The 22,332-nt window shown below is 37.7% G+C and overlaps 1 protein-coding gene across 2 annotated transcripts; it reads right to left on the bottom strand.

Annotated features, from left to right (window-relative positions):
* Positions 1–1,823: 1,823 nt before the first annotated feature.
* ppm1f (protein phosphatase, Mg2+/Mn2+ dependent, 1F) lies at positions 1,824–20,865 on the bottom strand. Of its 2 annotated transcripts, none has more exons than XM_026931147.3 (8): positions 20,643–20,865; positions 17,542–17,806; positions 15,207–15,337; positions 14,715–14,917; positions 13,128–13,316; positions 11,007–11,150; positions 8,519–8,612; positions 1,824–6,143 (listed from the first exon to the last, which is right to left on the bottom strand). In XM_026931147.3, the coding sequence occupies exons 2-8, from the start codon at positions 17,715–17,717 to the stop codon at positions 5,839–5,841; spliced, it is 1,242 nt and encodes a 413-aa protein (XP_026786948.3). In that variant the 5' UTR covers positions 17,718–17,806; positions 20,643–20,865; the 3' UTR covers positions 1,824–5,838. The 2 variants fall into 2 exon arrangements, with proteins under 2 accessions (XP_026786948.3, XP_053085122.1); XM_053229147.1 differs by lacking the exon at positions 20,643–20,865 and adding an exon at positions 20,466–20,632.
* Positions 20,866–22,332: the final 1,467 nt, after the last annotated feature.

Below are 22,332 nucleotides of genomic sequence, written 5' to 3'. Positions count from 1 at the left end.
CATATCACGGCTGACCCTGCACTCTGACCCCAACTTCCTAGCAAGCACAATGACAATAAAGTTGAATCTAATCTAATGTCAGAAAATGCTGATCTGGCATTTTCACACACTTAACAGTCTCTAGAGTTTACACAGAATAGTGCGAAAACCAAAAAACATCCAGTAAGCGGCAGTTCCGGAGGCGGTCGATGAAACCCTCAGAGAAGAATCATAAGACTGGTTCAAGCTGACAGAGCTAATAGTAGTATCATGTTTTCCTACACCACTAGCCAACCTTATGAGTATACTCAAGTGCTAGTATTATTTTTATTTACCCATGATATAGTATTTATAAGTTAGATATATAGAAGGTGGAAAAATTTGGATGCGGTAGGAGACACAAGGTTCCCTAAATGCTCAGTGGAAATGAACTTGAAACACTTAATTTCGGCTAAATGTTTTGCATGATGTGGTATGGTACATTATATTAGACTTCTTAAACTGGTTCTCATCCAACATTTTGCTTCTGAAGCTGTAGGAGTAAAACCAATTTCTGTAGCCTAATATAATGTAATATATCACAATTATAAAAGCCCTAAACCCAGTTTGGATTGTTCCTCTGGGAGAATAAGTAAAGATAGAGCTTTACAACACACTGCTTTCCTTTCAGAAAAGGTTTCAAGTAGAACCCTTTTGCTGAAACACTTCTTCATCCAAAGAACCTTTACAGTAAAGTTATTATTGGAATTTATTTTACAGTTAGAGGGGTCCCTGGCTGCCCCAATAAATATTTTTTTGTAATATGTTTATTTTAAAGGTTTTTCTTAAAGGGTTTATGTGTGTAATTTTTAACTGGCACTACCACTCACTGCCAGTTAAACTGAGCCTAACAACTGCATCATTAACACAGGGCCAGAATTCTGTATTTGTACATTCCTAGCTGTTAATAATTGCTTAGGTTATGTCGACTGACACCAGATCCATTAGTAATTAAAGAAAACAATCACAAACACAGTTTACTGGCACAAGTACTTCCTGGTGAGTATTTTCTTCTTTTTTTTACACTACTAGGTAGGTCTTAAATATTTTCAGTATATTCACTTATTTATCTTCAGTAAATAGTCCAGTGGGTTTGGAGCCTATCCTGGGAACAGGGCTTGGAGCGGGGACACACTCTGGATGGGACACCATTCCTTTTGCACACACTCGTTCACATCTAGGGGTCATTAATGTAGCCGTGTCACCTACCAGCATGTTTTTAGGATGTGGCTGGAAACCGGAGAACCCAGAGGAAACCCACATGGACACAGGGAGAACATGCAAAACTCCATACAGACAGTAGCCCAAGGTCAGGATCGAACCAAGGACCTTGGAGCTGTGAGACACTGTAACTTTTAATATTAGTTTCTCCACCGACTCTTTACAGAACCACATCAATTTCCCAGAGCGCACTGACGTCATGTCCTACCAAAGTTGGTTTCTAACTTTATAATGGATCATCTAAATCCTCTTCCCATTAACACTGCATTTCAACCAGCATACAATTTAAAATTATATTTCTCATAATTATCTGGGCAGTAGGCTATAAATACTTCTATTCACCTGGAATTGTAACAGAAGAGAAGGAAAAGAAATGAACATGTTTATTCAAGTATATTTGGAAGATATCATGAGTAGAAAGTGAGAATGTACAGTAAGTGTAAAATATCTTGCCATGTTCAACTTGCACTAATTATTTTAACCACCAATTACATTAAACAACCTTGAAACATGATGGCTGCCTACAGCAGCTGTTACATAAGGAATTACAGTAAATTGCAACAAATGAGACATGAAACAAAACATGTGGTTATTGTTTATTTAATATCCCGACTGATTAGATTTCAGCTCTCGTGTTACTGAATGCAAATGAAATGCAGATGTAATACTTTCCAGGAAAAGGTTTCCAAAATATATCCACTGACTTTTCCCTACAGAAACCTGAATCCATTCTAACTTACCAATGTTATCATTAAATTAGTTATTACAATCTAATGACATATAAAAACAGCATGGAATCAAAGTTATTCATCAGTATAAAGTAGAAAAGTTTATAAACCGTTTAAACAGGCACAACAGCATGTAGAAAAGTTCAAGTGGAATAAACAAGTTGATCAGCTCAGTAGATGTGAAAAGAAACAGTTGTGTGTATTGGCAGTGTTCGTATTACAACAAAATAAGGCACAAAAGTGTGAGATATGTGTTACACATGGGTTAAGTGTTCTGGATTCACGTCCTCTAATAAAAAAACACCAACAGCTACAAGCTACTAATTTCCTTTGGAATGCTGCGTTCAGTCAATAGTGAACATTTTCAAATGTCAAAATTTGTTTCAGCATCAGAAAGTAAGTCACCATGGGTCTTTCAATGGTAATAAAAACTCCGAATCCACGATGTTCAGTATTATACACGTTAACTCTGCTCAAAAACGATTTACGTGAGAGGAGACAAAATGCGACCAATTGCAAAAAAGTATGTTTTGATGATGCCCATGACAACACTACATATCGGTAAACCAGGATATTAGTTTTATCTAAACCTGTCTGATTACTCCGCCAGTGAAGTCATGAAGTATTACTACTCTGATCGGAAATGTGAGATCAGACAGATTAAGTTTCCACATTATGCAAGTGGCACACAATGACTGTAAAGACTAACAGCAGAGAGATAACTGATAGCCAAATTAAAGCAGGTCAAAGTCAAATACTCACACTCCTGATCAATCTGGGGCTTTTCTACATCATGACACACAGCAGGAAAGCACCCAACATTATCCGAACTTTCAGACACGTATTTAACAGGATCTAAGAAGATTCGGCTGTTAAGTTACAAAATAACATTTCTGAAATGTTCTGAAAACGTCTGACTTCGCACGATAACGATGTACTTCACAATGTTTACAGTTAGACAGAAACCAACTAACATTAGTTCACTAAAAATGCTGCGGGAACATTTCGAAATGTTCTCAGGAAACTTGTTCTAGAAATCAGTGGTGCAACAGAAGAGCTTTCGAATAATCGTCGGGAGATTGTAAATTCAAATCCCGACATTGCCATAGCAAGCCATTGCCGGGAGCCAAGGGCGCAAAATTGTCCGTGATCTCAGGGTGGGAGGGATGGCATTCTCTCTCTCTACTGTCAATCACAGCGACACTAACCAATCGAGAGCGTCCATGAGCTCATGTATGCAGAAGAGGGCAGATTGCGCTTTTCTCTGAGTGTGTTCTGCTGCCCTGTGATGCATCATGAGCAGCAGTTTGAAAAGACGATGGTTTCACATGTCTCAGACGCATATGCTAGTCTTCACCCCTTCCCGGTTGGTAGCTGTCGTAAGATTGGAGAGGGCTGGCTGGCGGGTGGGAATTGGCAGGTGAGCAAATTGGGGAGAAAAATGTGGGAAAATCCAAAAAAAGAAAGAAATGGGAGTTTAAAAAAAATTCTGCTAACCTAAAATTTTAGGGCTCAAATTTAATCATCAATAATTCAACAAAGAACATAGAGGCTGATAGGATGCATGAATCTACAGTGTGAGCTAGAAAGAAATCAGCCCCAGAGTCACTTCTTTATACCATTCAGTATATTTTTCTTACGACCATTAGTGATGCTGTTGCTCCTGGTTCCAAAAAAATCCAAAATATTTCACTTTAAGACATTCGTTAACAGGAAATAATCTGGTGTGGATGCCAAAAATGAAAACCTCTATTCATGTCTTTCGATCTTTGAAAGACAAGAGAGGTTAGCCCTGCTGGTCCATTTATACCAGTAACCATGGCAACCATGACATCACTACTGAGACAGATACAAGATCATTTAAGTCAGTTATTGACATACAAAATGCAGATTTTGTACAGAATTGTTAGATTTAAAAAAGGAGTCAATTTAAAAAAAAAAAAAAAAAAAAAAAAAAAAAAAAAAAACACCACACACACACACACACACACATACATCACTCCAAAATGTCTAATCTTCATTGCAAATTGCAACGCTAGGCAGAAGAGCAACTCTAAAGAAACATTTCTGAGGCAGGTAGAAGGTAATGTAAGCCAGGTATTCCCAGTCATACACAAGATTGTTAAAACAGATTAAAAATATTAACGTGAAATGTGAAAGAATCACTGCACGTCAATGTCCTCGGCATTTTCTATACACCAAATCACTAAATCAACACTTTCTCCTTCCTCCTCTCTCTATATAGTTAGCTCTATTCTTAGCCTGCTCGTGTTAAAGCCACGCTCCAGTCATATTAGCTCCATGTCACAAGGCTTTCAAATATTCATGACATGTGAACGGGCGGTAACATGAGACGGCCCAGTGCATGCAGGACCTGTGGCCTGACAGCAAGCCGGCCTGGCTGCAACTTTCCCCAAACACAAACACACAAACATTAAACTAGTGTTTGGAGAAACTAAAATGCTTGGAGGAGCAGTTTTTCCAGGCTTGGACTCAAAAGTCTGTCTCAGTCTGGAATTAGGATTAATTAATGCCTGGAAAACTGACCTACACTACACGTTAATCACGATCAACACTGCGTTCAATGAGAAAAAGGATTAAAGGTGTAGTCTGTAATGTTTAGAAGGGTTTCTAGGCCTGTAATAATCACACTGTTTCAAAAATACTTTCAGAAAACTACATTTTTTGATAGGGATTTGCAATATTGTTACGCCACAGATTTGGCTGTTTTTTTGGGTTTTTTTTTTCCTAAATTCGAGGAACTTTTTACATTTTTCTGGTCCTGAAATTCACTCTTCCACTTTATTTTAAAAGGAACCTCACAAAACATGTAGATTTAACAGAGGAAGTGGAGTTTATGAATATTATTGCTGCAACTGCAGTTCAGCTCACAGGCAGATAAAAGCTCTAAAAATTACAAACCGCTCCTTTAAGTTAAATATATTAATTATATACATATACACTGAAGGAGATCACATACACAAAGAACTCCTGGCTAAGTTAGACTCTTGCAAAATGTTTTTTGGCACTGAAAGGCTGCTAACAGTTCATGTCATCAACAAATGCATATTAAAACATTTAAAAAATTAAAATGCAAAAACACTGACGTTGTTAAGAAGACAAAACTGACTGTGCATTTTATCTTCAAAGCATGATACTTTGACCAATACAGACTGGTATGCCCTATAATGTTATACTGCGTTGTAACAGCTATAAATAAACGTAAAAATAAAATACAATAAAGCACAGGCTTGCAACACAACCATTACATCTTAACAGAAAAATGAACCCAACACCTTGCTAATGTTACGAAAATAACTTCGCAACTGATGCGTTCACACTTTATGCAGTGTTGTTAACATTACTGCGATCTTTTTAATCAGACAACGGTGATCCCTAAGAGACCTATAAGAACGGTATCACAGCCTTTTGGGAACAATAAGCACCTGGGAAATCATGAACAGTCAGTATGTCAAGGCAAAGATAACTTGAGGAATTAAAACTGTCTGGCATTCTGTCAAAAAAAAAAAAAAAAAAAAAAAAAAAAAAAAAAAAAAAGATGATGCCTCTTGATTAAGATTCAAAAATAGTGACAATCTTTATGCATGTAAAAATGGTATAATAGAAAATAAGGCTGTAAAAATGTCAAATAAAAGGCATCACTTTTTAACATAAAAAAAACACTGTTTCTCTGATATTAAGAACTACACTGACATCATTTTGCTCTTCGATGACCTTAATTATTAAAGTATGACACTGAGCAGTGTGATGCCTCAGTGTCAGATACAGTGAGATGGCTCTCACTGTAAGAGATCATCAGCCCTCTAGTGGTCTGCTCTAACACTCCTGTCTCTCTTTCCTGTGTGCTCTCTCACACTTGCCCTGCCGTCGACTCTGAGAGTAGGAGGTCCCGTGGCTCGCGCAGGAACACCAGCAGGACGGTGATGTTGTCGCTGGAGCCCGCAGCTTTAGCCTGAGCCACGAGGCTCTGAGCGACGTTCTCCCCCGAGCCACCAGCCTCACGCAGGGCCTCCAGAACCAGAGCAGGAACGTCAGCCGGCCGCAAAACATCGAAGAAACCGTCACACGCCAGCAGGACGTAGTCCTCATCTCCACTCAGCTGAACCGAGGAGCAGTCTGCCGCGTTGGACACGTACGGCTTCTGATCGAAATCACCTGAAAGTCAGAGATGGAAATACGTACCGTCATACAGGAAGATAATCGAGGACAGGATGGTGTGATTTCCTGTCATCACCCTGAAATGATCATTTTATAATAATAGCACATCCTGAAGTGTTTTATTCCTCTTATATCACAGCAATTTACCAACACTAACCACTGTTATTTATTAAAGAATAACACTGCACTTTTTCCTGTTATGATTTTATACATTATATAGAAGCTAATATACAGTTATATAGACCTAAAGTTAGAGCTTTATCTCCGACTATTATGAAGCTCTTCCAAAAACGATAAATAAATGTCTCCTTACAGAAAATGTCATCATATCAAAAATGAGATACATTTTAAAAATTGTAAATTTTTAAAATACATTTAAAAAACTGCTGTTATAGAAAATTAATCAACATTTTCTGACCAATCAGAATCGAAGATTCAACAACACTTCTGTATAAAAACACATACAACATTTCAGTCTATAAATAAAATGAATATGGTAAAATAAGCAGTGTGGTAAAGTCACAATAGTTGCTCCTAAAAAAATGTAGCGGACTTTGTGTATTGTGTATATCCAAAAATATTAGGGAGGAAAATTAATGTCAAAATTCATGTCAAAAAGCTTCTTCACAGGCACAAATAATAAAGAGGCAAATAACAAAGTTATTGTCCTCGTTAACTTACGTTGCATATATTTATTTATTTTTGCTAAAATGGATTTCGGATGCTTCTGAATGTTAAGTTTATATCTGAATTTAGCATATTTGGCTAAAGATAAAATCAGCCTGGTATAATATCTGGGCTTGTTTTTAATATTTATTATACAGTGGGTTATAGGATTTATGAAGTTGCTTTAAAATCGCTAAAATGGTTCAGAAATTGTTATTGATTTGAGGACAGGAGAGTTAAAAAGCATTATATAAAAATTTTATAATATCTCTGAACAAAACACATGCAGAGCTACTGATACCACCCCAAACTTAATTATTTTCCAAAAACAGCACGTCATGAAGTGTGCATGTCAACGAGAACCAAGAATTTGACAATGTCAGAGATTTCTCATTTCAGCATTTTGATGTGATACTTTGTGGAGGAGTGATGGAAAGTGAAAATTCTGTTTACGTATAAAGTGGTCTGCTCAGTTTGAATATATATGTATTATATTTCATATATTAGTATTTGAGCAGTGATACAATTTTGGTAATTTTGCCACTGTATGCCAAAGTGTAGACTTTCAGCTTTAATTCAAGGGGTTTAACAAAAATATTGCATTAACTGTTTACAGCCATTTTTTACAGAGTCCCTCCATTTTCACAGGCTCAAAAATAATTGGACAAACGAACAACTATAAATATTAGGATTATTTTTAATACTTGGTTGCAAGTCCTTTGCAGTCAATGACTGCCTGAAGTCTGAAACCCATGGATATCACCAAATGCTGAGTTTCCTCCATTGAGATGCTTTGTCAGGCCTTTACTTTACTGCAGCCGCCTTCAGTTGCTGCTTGTTTGTGGGTCTTTCATCCTTCAGTTTTGTCTTCAGTAAGTGAAAAGCATGCTCTATTGGGTTGAGATCATCAGACATCTAAGATCATTTAGTTTCTTTGCCTTAAGAAGCCTGTGGGTTGCTTTCGCTGTGCGTTTCGGGTCATTATCCATCTGTACTATGAAGCCCTGTCCTAACAGTTTTGCAGCATTTAACTGAATCTGAGCAGAAATCTTCCACCTCTGTACACTTCAGAATTCATCCTGCTACTTCTGTCAGCAGTCACATCATCAATAAACACCACTGACTCAGTTCCATTAGCAGCCATACATGCCCATGCCATAACACTTCCTCCACCATGTTTGACAGATGATATTGAGAGTTCCCATGAACAGCTACCAAATGCAAATTCAACGCTTGGAATCAACTCCAGACCTTTTATCTCCTTAATGTGTCATGAAATAACGAGGGAACAGGCCACACCTGGCCACGAAACTGCTCATCAGTCATTTGTCCAATTACTTTTGAACCTGTGAAAATGGAGGGACTCTGTAAAAAAAAAATGGCTGTGATTCTTAAACGATTAATGCAATATTTTTGTTAAACCCCTTGAATTAAAGCTGATTGCTTCATTTCAAATCCACTGTGGTGGTGTACAGAGGCAAAATTTATGAAAATTGTGTCACTGCCCAAATACTCATGGACCTGACTGTACGTGTAAAAAAAACTCCAAAGCTTGTTGGAAATAAGCTTGCTGCGCTGATGTCTGCTAATAACTTCTGGTAAATTACAGTGACATTAGCGAGTGACCTAAAAAATGATGTCATTCTCTCAATTCCAGTCAGATCATTCAGACGAAAAAAAGTGACATCATTATCGTGGTTACTCACCAATTGCCCTGGAAACAGCATATGTCCCGTTAACACGCCAGCAGCCCATGAAGGCGATGCAGCCACCCAGCTCCTCTATTCTCTTCTTCTCATCCTGCACAGACAGAGGAGGATCAGAGACCACCAGGAGCACGCAGAAATAATAACCAGCCAGTAGAAATAAATGTGTAATGCTAATGTCTTAACATTCATAAAAAATGATATACACTAACTAAAGCTTATCCAAAACAACAACGATAAAACCTGGAGCACTTAAAAGATTGCACTTGTTTTTCTGTTAACATTCAGCTTTCCATTTTCAGTCATGAACAACGTGTTTTCTCACTCCTGAGAAGAGTATAAAACTACAACCAAATCTTAATACACACTGATTACAGCTGCTATTAAAGGCGTAATATTTCAGATAAGATAATAAGTTAAGGCATAGTTAAAGGACATTCTAAAAAGTGCATGAAGTAGATGACTTGATAAGATTGTTCTCCCACAGATTTCACTAAAAAGAAGGCTAAACACACGAAATCGCTTAGGGTGAAGAAAACCGATCCTTTCAGCACCCATTTTAGCCTCCTCACAGCAAAGCCAAGAAAAATAAATCTTCGTCCACTTCATGCACTTAACAGTCTCTTAAGGATTCCCTTCAAAATTAAAAGAGCAGTAATCTGTATTTCTGGAACATTCCCTTCAGCAAGGTTTAGCAAAATATACTTTAAAAACCATTTCTCTTTTCTGTCTAATTTGGAGGGATAAAATATCAGTGTGATCATTTTTGGACGTTTTGTTCATGAGAAATAGAAGAGGGAAAAGGCAAACGTCCAGAATGCAACTAACTACAGTTTTAATATAGCGGGAATAGACTTTAATCCAGTTACTGTTTCTCAATGCTGTGTCCTTTGAGGGGGTTTTATCCCATTTCTTAGAGTTGTGTGTGGAACACAGGTTGAGTTTTTGGTCCACTTCTGTATTTTTTTTGAGAATGGACAACTTGCCCTTTTTCCACCGAGCGTGACATCATACATAACATGGCCGATGTATACATATGATTAATGCAGTACAATGTTAGAATGCATTACACAAACTGTTTGATTAGCTGATTAGTGTACTTGGAAGTGTGTTTTCCTGATTACAAAAGTTTGAAACACACAATAATAGCCTCTAGCCTAGATTAGGCTCAATTCATGCAACACATTTTATATAAGTAACAAAGTCATCATTTACTGAAAATTAGCAACAATTTTTATGATATGGGCGATTTGTTATTTAGATTATCTCCTAAACAGGTCATGTTCATTTGATTTAACTGCATAGTATCACACTAGCATTATACCATATCTATATCATAACCTGTCAGATTAAGAAACCATGTGACTTTAAGAAATCGTAGATATATTTCAACATAAATGATGTGTAAATGTTTTTTTATTTTGCAATCTTGCTTTGGCTTCCTTCCTGCAAAGATTATGTTGTGTAAAGAGTCAGTTTATCAAATGGTGGCAAAAACACTCAGGACCCATCCACATGTAGATGGATATTTTTGAAAACATACATTTTTTCTGCATTTTCTCTGCATGTTGAGGTTTCTTTTCCTTTCTCCTTCTCTGCCGCTGAGTATGCAGATGTCAGCACTGTTCTTGAGGTCTTTGACGTAGCAGTTTACGAAATATTATAGCTGTGCTCATGTGAGCATTTTCAAATCGTTTTTGAGTTTTACTGTGGCTGTATACAGTATATTTTAAAAAATGCTATTCATGTGGCCAAGATTTTTTTTTTTTTTTTAAACAGTGGGGTAAAATGACATTTTCAGAAACATCTGTATACATGTGGGCAAAGCCTCAGCCTGCCTAAAGCTATCTAAAACCCTGCTAGTGAAGTGTGATTTCTTCACGCAGTGAATGTCAGGCTTTGATTTAAGCTGCTGGAGAGCTACATGCCGTAGTGAAATGGCCATTAACCTAATCATTTCAGTTTGTAATCAGATACTGACTGAATAATATCCAAAATGCTCCTGCGCTGCTACTGGAATGAAATCTTTAAATGTGGTTTTCTCCCTTTTGGGAGTAGATTTTAAAATGCTAGAACTTTAATCGTGATTGAGATAAATGCAAAAGAGGAAAATATTTCAGTTCGGGAAACCCTGTAGGTTTCAGAAGTGTAGTAGAAGATGTCTAAATTTCAGCATGTAAAGGGTTTTCCCAGGCTGCCATACATATGTGTATGGTTTAATGTTTGAATTTATGTGTTGAAATGAAGCAGGTGACAATATTAACATTATTAATGCAAAAATTATAATGTCTTATGTACGTCACTTCAGTTATAAGTCACAGAAACAGCCACAAGGAGGAAAAAAGTGCTTCTTGTGTAGTTGGGATAAATTTCATACTGAACTACTGATTCTGAGTGTGATTTAAAAATGTACCAGTCACTGTTATTACAATATTCTTAATGATAAGGTTGTGTATGATTGACCGGCCACGATGAGTGTGTGTTGTACCTCTCTCTCAGGTTTATGGGGGTCCATAAGGATGACGGGCTCGCCCTTTTTCACCACCATGGCCTGCGAGTCGCCCAGCCAGGACACCGTCAGCCAATCAGCAGCCAGCAACACAGCCACACCCGTACTGCCACTGCGCATGCGCTGCAGATACAACACAAACGTTACACAATCACACAAACATTCATGGGCTGTAATCAGTAATAACTGATGCAAACCAGTTTGCTGCACTGTGCACTTGATCCATTCTCAGAAACAACACTGAGCGGAATAAACAAAAAACACAGCTTCCTCAGAGTTCGAGTGACTAAACTCGAAGCCTTTCATGCAACTTTCTCTCTCTCTCAACAGCGTTCTCACTGCGCCCACATTAGAGCAGTATAACCATGCTGACTAATATCTCTACCTGCACACACACACACACACACACATATACTAACAGCACAAACGTCCTGAAAGCTTCTTACCAAACATCTATCCAGACTGTGTGAGTGTGTGTAGGAGATTTTCTCAGAAATTAAACAAATGTTATCGGAACTTTCCACTGGAATAACACCCAAGGACGAAACCTGACGGTTCTGCTCTGAACACTTTTTTTTTTTACATTACATTTATACTTATTCCTTTGGCAGAATATAAACTGTAGCTGTTTTAGTGCTGGGATTTCAATTCACAACTTTCTAGTCAGTGGGACAGAACCTTAACCCATGACGTGCCACCATCTTTTCCACCATATACAATATTGTCATAATTAATATCTAAATTCAATGTCACATTAATTATATAGTATATAACCCTATTAACTGTATTTTAATTATGATCATAGTTTTTAGTTCTCTCTGTTAACTCATTATGATTGGGTTTGTTATTTCTGAGCCACTGTTTTGGTTTTTATTAAAGCTGAGGAATTAAATCCTGTTTCATTGGCTACACTGGTGGTATATTTATTACTTTATTAAGTCAATTTGTGTTTATATTCAACATTGCAAAGATCAACACAGTAAATGTGAGTAAACACTCACTTCCTTTGGTTCAGAAATGCATACATTTAAAGGAATTCAGGTTTATAAAGCACAAATATTAGACTGTTATTTTGTTCACAATTATTTTGTTCCTAAATTGGCTGCATAATTGTGACAAATAATAATTTTAATATAGAGCAATATAATTGTTATTATATTATTATTATAATTTTAGCTAACCAAGTAACAGCACAACAATAAAATATTCAAAACTTGCTAATGAAGATATCAAAGGATTATATTTGATTCAATATGTTTATTTAACATTTATGGAAGGAGTCTCCAGTGTCAGGGCTTTGTTGTAGTAAATCTATATATTACATTTTCTGCTACAGGAAAGTCTTCAGGACGGAGTGCTTTGTGTTTTCCGGTTTCTCTGTAACTTGACAAGCTGCGTTTTTAACTTCAAGAGAAGGTGATGAAAAATGACTCATTATAACTGATCTGATTTATAATCACATTATCTGCATCACCAAGATGAGGAGGGTGGTTTGAGTCTGGTTCCTCTCAAGATTTCTTCCTCTTGTAGCCTCAGGGAGGTTTTTTTTGCCACCATCGTCTCTGGTTTGCTCATTTATAAATTTCAAATTTATATCCAGATTTCTGTAAAGCTGCTTTGTGACAATGTCCATTGTAAAAAAAATTGAATTGAACTGAACAACTGTTAAAATGTAAGTGATAACAGGAACACCTTTTCCACAGGTGTCCTGCAACATTAAATGTAACTATAAATTGATAAAAAGTATAACCTCTCATTTGTTAAGAAATAAAACTATGTTGTTGTTGACAAATTGCTGCCATATATGAGAGATATAAAACACTTTGAGACACGCTGTTATTGGAAAATTCTGCACTTCAGGGTGGTAACAGTGACTCCACTTTGCGTTGGCCTACACCACAATACCGCATCATTGATTATTTTCCAATAACAGTACACCCCCAAGTGGTTTATTCTTTACTGATGACACATAACAGGTATTTATACTTATATATGATCTATACCATTTTGTAATATTGAACATGATATTGTTTAAAAAAAAAAAAAAAAAAAAATTATCATGAAATACACTTCCGTTTACTCTCCTCCGCTCGATCATACCTCTCTCTTGGCCTTGATCTTGAACATATCGTCTGTTTGTACGAAGGAGTTTTTAAAGGCCGTGCTGGTGTCACTCTTCAGTGCTTCTTGTTGGCTGAGGATGACGTGCAGGTGAGTAGAAGCGTAGGTGGCAGCGTCGACTCCTCCATGACCATCAAACACGGCGTAGTACTCACGCTCCACGCCGTCCTGTAGGAAATAGACCAACTTTAATCAGCAGCATTTACAGGATTAAGAGTAAACATTGTGTAATTTCTACCAGGCAGCTACATGCAGTGTGACTCGCCACCCTATTACAACTCTTTTCGAGTTTGTAATATTGTTTCATTCCCAGTTTGACTCCTTCATGACTAGTTTATTTATCACATTGCTTAGACTTTTGTTATTTTCACTGTTTTTCTTTTCTTTTCACTGTTTCACACTTGTGGAAACTGAAGCTGTGTTCCATCCCTGTGGCTTTAAATGACATCATTCAACCTACCAGTCTGTTCAGAAATAAAACTTGACAGGTATCACATTCTGTACAACATTCAGAACGTAGAAACGAACAGCCAGGGGTGGAAAGAGTTCACTAGACTTAGCTAGTTCGCTAAGCAATCAGTCAAGCAAAAAATATTTTGCTAACTCAGACAAACCTGCTGGTTAGCTAATGTTTTATACCCTTGTTGGAATGAATGTTAAAGCGGCATTAGCTATGAAAACAAAAATTTAACTAGCTAGCTAATTTAACGAACTAATTTACAAAATGTAACTAGCTAATTTACAAAACCTAACTTGCTAGCCAATTTAAATAGCTAAATTACAAAATGCAACTAGCTAATTTACAAGACCTAACTTGCTAGCTAATTTAAATAGCTAAATTACAAAATGCAACTAGCTAATTTACAAGACCTAACTTGCTAGCTAATTTAAATAGCTAAATTACAAAATGCAACTAGCTAATTTACAAGACCTAACTTGCTAGCTAATTTAAATAGCTAAATTACAAAGTGTAACTAGCTAATATACAAAACTTAAAGTTAACTTTGTTTTGATGGCAAATTGATTTAAAGGCCCATATTTTTTCTTTTTTTTTTAATTTTTTTACATGGGCAGCGGTCTCATCTTATATGAATCTATATCTATGGAAAAAAAATAATAAAAATTTCATTGTGTTTGAGATTTGTAATATCTACTCTGAAGGTCAAAATAAAAATGTAAGGAGTAAAAAGTACAGTAATGAAGTAAAATGTCTCAAGTATTTTCCATCCCTACAAACATTTCACCTACATTTGTACATTTTCCTCAGAGTGAAGGAGTTTGTTCTGCCAAATCTTTTATTAACCTATTAAATTCTGGCTCATTAAATTAACTCATGCTCAAACTACAAACTACAACACAAGCGACGTGCTAACGTGAAGGCAGACTATTAGATTTTATTTGTCAGATCTATCACTCCTGCCTCAAAAAAAACATCTGCAATCCCTCAGACGTGGCACATCCGTACTTAGAACAAAATCACAAAGGAGCAGACTCGACGCTCCTAAACCAGGTCGAGGTGATAAGACCTAGAGGAGCGTGATAAGAAGTCTGAGCCTAACCCCTGACCTGTAACCCAAAAAGCTGGTTAAACTCAGGCAGTATCACGTGACGATCCTCCATCTTCCTGCGTGTGTTCCGAATGGCGTGGACAGAGCAGAGGCGGGACCGCGAGGACCGAGGCGTTGGATTGGGTAGCTGTTTCTGCCAGGCCACTCCCACTTCTCTCAGCTTGTTGATAAACAGACGCTGAACAGGCTCAGACTGCAGCACTGTGGAGGGAAAATTAGATTGACTTTAGATTGAGCCTTACAGGGTGAGATAAGTTTTTTTAGAATTAGATTTACAAAGCAAGAGAACAAATAGTCTCTACAGAGAACATGTTCTCTAGAAACTGTCAGGCTGCAGTATTCTATGGGAACGCCAGAGGGCAGCCATGTTGCATTATCCAATCTAGTACATCAAGTTCTATAAAACCTAAACCTGCAAAAAAGGTTGAGATAAATATGTAAATGCGTGTATAAAATAAGTGATAAAGCCTAAATGCATTGCGCCACTCACAAACTGTTTCTGCTTCACCCTCCTGCTGCTGTTCAGGGTCTTTAGGGCAGTGGAAAGGTGAAAGGTCATCTTTCAGAAGCTCAGTGACCGCAGCATGGCACATCAACGCACTCAACCAGCCAGGGGCGTTCCTGCATGCATACACAAGCACACGAAAAGCAGACTATTTAAAGGTGCAGTGTGTAATCATACACAAGCACACAAAAAGCAGACCACTTAAAGGTGCGGTGTGTAATCATTAAGGCCAATTGCAATGTTACTAAAAACTTCCAGTGATACCTATAAAAACCCAGGAGATTATCATAATAACTTTGCTGCTAATATTCAGCTTTTACGTAACTCAAACTTGTGGTGTTTGGATGATATCTTACACTATAGAATGTGATGTATAACAAATCCAACATAGCTATGATGTATTTGGAGTATTTACATTTTAGTTTGTTTTACGAGTATGATGAAGAATTTTGTCCTTAAAAACTCTTCTCTCACTTCTGAATCCCTCTAATTTCCAGACTTCAACTCTTCCTTGACTTTTCCCCACTGTTATCACTTTCCAGTGCTAATGCTTTAATCAAACAGCATCATAAATCTATCATCCTCCTTCCTGGTCACATATCAGGGTCTCTTAATTCATGAACACTCCTGCTATTCTCCTGGGAATTGTACATGACATCCCAGGATTTCAACTTGAGTTCACCTCCACACCTTTTCCCAAACAATTCCCAGTGAATTCCAGTTTAAAAGTTCAAATGTGAAATATGCTATTGAGACCCCGCCTTCTTTTCTCAACCCCTATTAAAACCACTTATACCTTATAAGTGCCTGGGGGCGGAGCTAGTTTCTGGCTCATAAAAATGCAAATAGACACCTGAAGTTAAGAAACCATATTCGTTTCACTGCAATTCTGCAAATCAGAGTTTGCTAAGAAGTCTTTGAAATTATATTATTATTATTATTATTATTATTAAAAAGAGAATCCCGTAGTTGGCCTAGATCCTCTTTTTGCTTCATGTAAGGCCTATATTTATACGTCACTGAGTAGCTGATCAGTGCGTTGGAGCGTCAAGAGCACTGCTTCCTAAAAATGCGACATACTGTTTCATTTTACTTTGGCACAGAATAATGAACAAGTTGATCCATTCCTTTCGAATTTGAGTCAGGTAAGTGTGGTCGGTGCAACACTCTGAACATGACACAGTGCTACGCTAACAGGAAATGAACTCTGATCGAAAGGAAGTGGGTAGAACAATGGTTGCTTCGTGAACAGGAAGTCTGCCATGAGGAATGTACCAGAAACAGAAAGAGTGGGAAATAAACACACACACATACAGACAAACAGAGAGAGAGAGAGAGAGAGAGAGAGAGAGAGAGAGAGAGAGAGGCAGACAGAGAAATAGAAACAAGAGAGACAGAAACAAGAGAATGGGAAAGAAACACACACACACACACACAGAGTCAGAAAGAGAGAGAGATCAAAAGAGAGAGCAAGAGACAGGGTGAGAGAGTGCAGGAGAGAGCAAGAGACAGACAAAGACAGTAAGAGAGTCAGAGATAGAGAGGACAAAATAGTTTTTTTTAAAAAGTGAGATTAAATAAAAACATAAGTAAGAATAAGAAAAAATAAGTGAGATAAATGAGACGAAGACAGAAAGAGAGACAAAGAGAGAGAGAGAGAGAGAGAGAGAATAGATAGGAAACTACATTAGTATGGCATTTTAAACTGAGTTTTGCTTTAGATGGGCGAGAGACATGTGCAAGAAAATAGAGAGAGAACTAAGTCTGAACTTGTGCAGCTGCTATCCGTCAAAAAAAAATGCGAGAGAGAAGGAGAGATAGGAGAGTATAGAGGAATTACAGGAATGTATCAACAGTCCTCTTCTAGTTTGAGACAGGGAGAAGGGACAGGTGTGACTCCACACACACACACACACACACACACACACACACACAAACTGTAAGGGAGACGCTTTCACTACGCCACATGCCTTAGAATAAGACTCAAAAAAACATAACATACTATGACGAACATAAACACATGCACAGACTTGAACACAAATGGACAGCTGATGCTATTGCTTTTCCTAGTGACATTGTGATAAAAACAGAACACAACACAATATCTTTTTAGAGATTAGTTAAATTAAAACAATTATATATAAACTTCATTTATATTTAACTACAGTTTAAAGTGAAATTTCTGTCAGATACAAATGGACTTGAAAGTTCATGTCAACACATACACATACTGTATGTGCGTGTGTGCGTGCATGCGTGCATGCACACACACACACAAACATGCACACACACACGCACGCGCACACACCACATAACTCACCTTGCAGACAGCAGCCGAAGCCCCAGGTCCAGGCTTTCACCTTTCACCTCCTCCAGGGTCACAGTGCGGCTGAGTGGAGCGAGAGGAAGCGGGTCATCTTGGCCCAGCGGGTTCTCAAACTGCTCCACAAAACTTTTCAGGAAACTCTGAGCTCTGTCCTTCTCGTTCATCCCCATCACGGTTTTCTGAGTGTGACCAAACTGACGGCAGGTCTATCTGTCTCACAGAAGGACACTTCTGCAATCTGCCTGGTTCCTGTTCACACCTAAAAATCAGCCACACACAAACACACAAACACAGTCTACATTTTCCACATTCTCATACTGCTCAATAAGCATCATCGCCACAATCTATTGTGTTTCGTTTAAACAGGTTTAATCCTGTGAGTCTGTGTTTTGATGAGCACATTTGCCCATTGGAATGCAGACAAAGCTGAAGCGTGTGAGTCAGGGCTGTGTGAAACAGACACAATGCCATATTATGAATCTCTCGCTTACAGTGATTGCAGCAATGCGCTGCAATATCTTGCAACCTATACATGCAGAATTTAAAGCTCAGAATCCAAACAGCTAGTGTTTCAATAGCCAAAGCCCCGCCCAAAATCATATCTAGACCTTCTGCTTAGAAAAGAACGTCTAGATGCTAGTGTGAGACGAGGACTCACAGAGCGGACAGTATGAAACGTTTTACAAAATATCCGACTCCACCTTCAATTTGCATTCAATCATCCAAACCCAACCTACAGAAACACTACAGAATGTTTGAGAGAGTTCACATCTTCTTTCAATAAGCTGCTTTTGCGTCTCTGTCACTAGACACCATGACGTAAAAATAAAAAAAATACGCTTAGTCTGGAGAAGTTAGGCACGTAATAAGCAAATAATCATGACAGTGTGTTTACATAATCTGATAACTGCAAAAAAAAAATCAGATTAGGGCCATTAACGTGCTAATTAACTCGCAACCTTAAGTAATCTGGTAATGTGACAACACTTGGTCTACATGAGTCAGTCAATAATTACATTTCTTTTAGTAGTAAAGCTAAGTAGAGATTGTGGTAAAAAAGTGAGAGTAGTTAAACTGTTTAATCAGCAGAGTAGCACTGAAATCATTTTTTTTTCTTAATGTACACATAAATCATTTTTTTTCCTTAATGTACACTTAATGTACACTGTTTTTTTTTTCGTATGAAGGTCTGGATAAGCAACTAATATGACTGAACGGTGACAACACTTACCTTTTAATGCTGATTAGTTTACGGATATAAATAAGACAATAGGAAGAGGTTTTATTTCGTTTTGTTTTCACTTTGTGTTACCATTTCTGACTTGTGCCATGAACTCTGAACAGATGAGACATGTCTGTTTTGAATTTGACATGAGGAGAATAAGCGCATTCCTCTCTCCAGTCCAGTCCTCTTTAAACCTTCTGTTTTTGTTGTCAACTTTTAAGAGAAGAATTAAATGAAAATCTATGAAAGTCTGTGAAAACTCTAATTAATCAGGCTCTAGCCCTGGACTAGTTTCTGGTCCAATGAGCTGCCTTCTTCCCAATAATTTGACCGAATACACGTGATTGGATAAATTATAACAGACGATCTGCTAAACAAGCTGCGCTGGTTCAAGTGTAGATTTGATCATTGATGATCATTGATGATCCCTGGTCTAGAGGTTACTGGACCCTAACTTCATCTGGTTGCAAAATTGCACATAATGTCACGCTTTTAATTCAAAGACAAAGAGAAGCTTGTTTTTCCTCACTTTGCCTGCATGAACACAAGCGAGTGTGTTTAGTGAGCACTTCAGTAAAATAAGCCACACCACACACATTAGTTCCCTTTTTTTTGGGCTAATGTGTGTGGTGTGGCTTATTTTACTGAAGGCTACAAACTAATATCCATCCATCCATTTTCTGTACCGCTTATCCTACACAGGGACGCGGGGAGTCTGAAGCTTATCCCAGGGGACTCAGGGCACAAGGGCCCACAATCGCACACACACTCACACACCCATTCACACACAACGTACAATTTGGAAATGCCAATCAGCCTACAACACATGTCTTTGGACTGGGGAGGAAACCGGAGTACCTAGAGGAACCCCTCCAAGCACGGGGAGAACAAGCAAACTTCACGCACACAGGGCGGAGGCGGGAATCGAACCCTCAACCCTTATGTATTTAAGTATTTAAATACATATATAAATCATTTAAATTTGCAGCACAGACTGCATGATTTAACAGCTTTCCTGTTGCATGACAGTTAATGTTTTTAAAGTCTTTTTCAAAATGACAAAACCACTGTTTAGTTTTTAGCACCTTACATCTACATATGTAACACTTTGCCAGTAAAATAATCCAGTAACAAATAACTTATTCATTTTCCCAGTTCATAATTCATAAATGCAAAAAATAGAGCACATTTTCTAAATACAGTTCACCAATTCACTGTGGCTCGACAGCAAAAATAAAGCCAGATACAGACCTAGTTTGCTAAAGATTTTGAGTGTGACTGCAGTGATCACAGAGATCACGATTATCACGATGCTGATGTAGAAATGATACATTGCACCACCCTGCTGCTGCTGTGTGTGTTTCTGCATGAGTGTGACTGCAGTGCCAAAATAAACACAAAGCAAGAACAACTTGTATCAATATCCATGTTATTGTATACAGTTACTGCAATATCGGTGTCACAGAGATCAATATTATCGCGATGCTGATGTAGAAACGATACATTGCACCACCCTGCTGTGAGTGAGTTTCTGCACTGTCTGTGTTAAATCTCTACACTTATCTCTAATTTGCAAGCTTTTTCTCAGTCGTAACACTACAGAAGAAACACCAGGTTGATGATGAACTTCTTCTCCTGTTATGTGAAGTGTTAAAGCATGTGAAATGGTCTGCGTTTTCAGCTGATTGCTTACAGATTGCCATGAAGAGCGGATACAGTGTAACGGGCTGTGTCCATGTGAAACAGTAACAGTGCACGAGCAGGCCTTTTAACAACATCCTGCAAACTTGCATTTCCGGATCCACAGCGTTTCAGAGGACTGCAGAGAAAAGCACAGCTTGTTGTACATGTGCGCAAACGTGATACATACCTGAGAAACCCTTTAATCCCGCTCCGACACTCCCTTCTCTCTGATATAAAAGATTTCAGCTCAGCTCACTGCGACTCTGCCGGAAGTCGGAGACCGGAAATGAGCAGAAAACACAATGTATGCAATCCGGATTGACGGTGCAACAGATCTTCCAGGCGTGTCCCAGTCCGATTTGGTCGTGAGATCTGCTTTTGTTGTAGCGATAAGAAGAGGCATCATCAGGAAATCTGCTCCCTAGTGGTTGCTTTACGTCATTAATTCCTCATAATAAATAAACCACGGCGCTGTTGAATTCTTGAATCTGATTGGTCAGAAGGTGTTGATCAATTTTCTATAACAGCAGCTGCAAAAAAAAAAAAAAAAAAAAAAAAAAAAAAGAAAGAAAAATAAAGGCTACAGGTACAGGGATTTATATGGTAGACTCTCCAAGTAAACAAACAAACACACACACACACACACACATATATATATATGTACACACACACACACACACACACACACACACACACACACACACATATATATATATATGTGTGTGTGTGTGTGTGTGTGTGTATATATATATATATATATATATATATATATATATATATATATATATATATATTTAACAGATGTATGATCATTTCTATGGTGAAGGAGACGTTTATTTATCATTTATGGAAGGAGTCTCCAGTGTCAGAGCTTCAACAGTGAAGTGTTCCCTCACAGCGGCTACAAAAGCATTCTGCGATGCAATACGGAGTATCTGAGAAAGACATACAAGCTCTTTATGACTTATTGGTTAGTTGTTTCTGTTTTACAATTTAGAAAAATTATGGCATCTGAGGCAAGCATGGAAACTGGTGGCTACAAGTTTCCCTTCCTTGTTAGCTACATACATTACCCATGTAATAAAAAAGTGACTAAAGCAAACATCAGACGCCGAACAGCTCTTGATTGACTATATCTGAGTTAACAAGGGTAACTGTATTCATTCAAAGTAAACAAAGAGCAAGCATTCCAACTCATCCCCAACTTTCTGATAGACTTCATATCATGCTGCTGAGACATTTCCATCTGTATCTCATCAGTAAGGATGTTTTTAAGCACAACGCAAAGCCTTACCCTGATAAAATCACTGTAAAACACACCCTTGAGGGGGTTACTGCTTTTATAAAATGGTGACAAAATTATGATGATAAAATCTAGTGTTGAATTAATGAATTATTTTATTATTAAGATTCTAAACAAACAGTTCTTCCGCCACACAAGGTAGTCTTTTAACAGTAAGATTTGGCGGCTAAGCAACATAATGGACAAAGATTAGGGTATTTTATGGACAATACAATGGCTGTAGTGTGGTGCTTTAATACACAATTCAGTTATTGTGATGTGGGCACAAGTGTGAGTATTCTGAGGATTTTAAAATGTCTTGCAATTTGGCTCAGCTAATCAGATTTTAGAACTGGAAATGTCCATCTTATCTCATCTTATGTTATCTTATCCTTCAACCATGACTAGCGAAGAATAAATTCCATCCCATGCTAACGTAACATTGGTAATATACTCAGTTCTGATCTGAGCTACAGAAATAAGAGGGTGTTTACTTTTGTTGCATCCTGGATTCATTACATTTCTGCACAGCATGACTTGGCATTGCTTATTGTTTGAATGTTTGAGACATTAGGAAGCATCACCAGCAAGCCAA

The sequence above is a fragment of the Pangasianodon hypophthalmus genome, chromosome 24 (genome assembly GCF_027358585.1).
Source record: "Pangasianodon hypophthalmus isolate fPanHyp1 chromosome 24, fPanHyp1.pri, whole genome shotgun sequence".
Classification (NCBI taxonomy): domain Eukaryota; kingdom Metazoa; phylum Chordata; class Actinopteri; order Siluriformes; family Pangasiidae; genus Pangasianodon; species Pangasianodon hypophthalmus.
Note: the sequence above shows the minus strand (reverse complement) of the source record. Positions and strands in the feature narration are given on the sequence as shown.

What these genes read in the sequence shown, in the direction of transcription:
- ppm1f (XM_026931147.3), bottom strand. Translation starts at nt 17,717, where the DNA reads ATGGGGATGAACGAGAAGGACAGAGCTCAGAGTTTCCTGAAAAGTTTT. An exon ending in ACCAGCTTTTTGGGTTACAG is followed by an intron (nt 13,317 to 14,714) that starts GTCAGGGGTTAG and finishes TATTTCCTACAG; the next exon opens with GACGGCGTGGAGCGTGAGTA. An exon ending in TGCTGTTTCCAGGGCAATTG is followed by an intron (nt 6,144 to 8,518) that starts GTGAGTAACCAC and finishes TCTGACTTTCAG; the next exon opens with GTGATTTCGATCAGAAGCCG.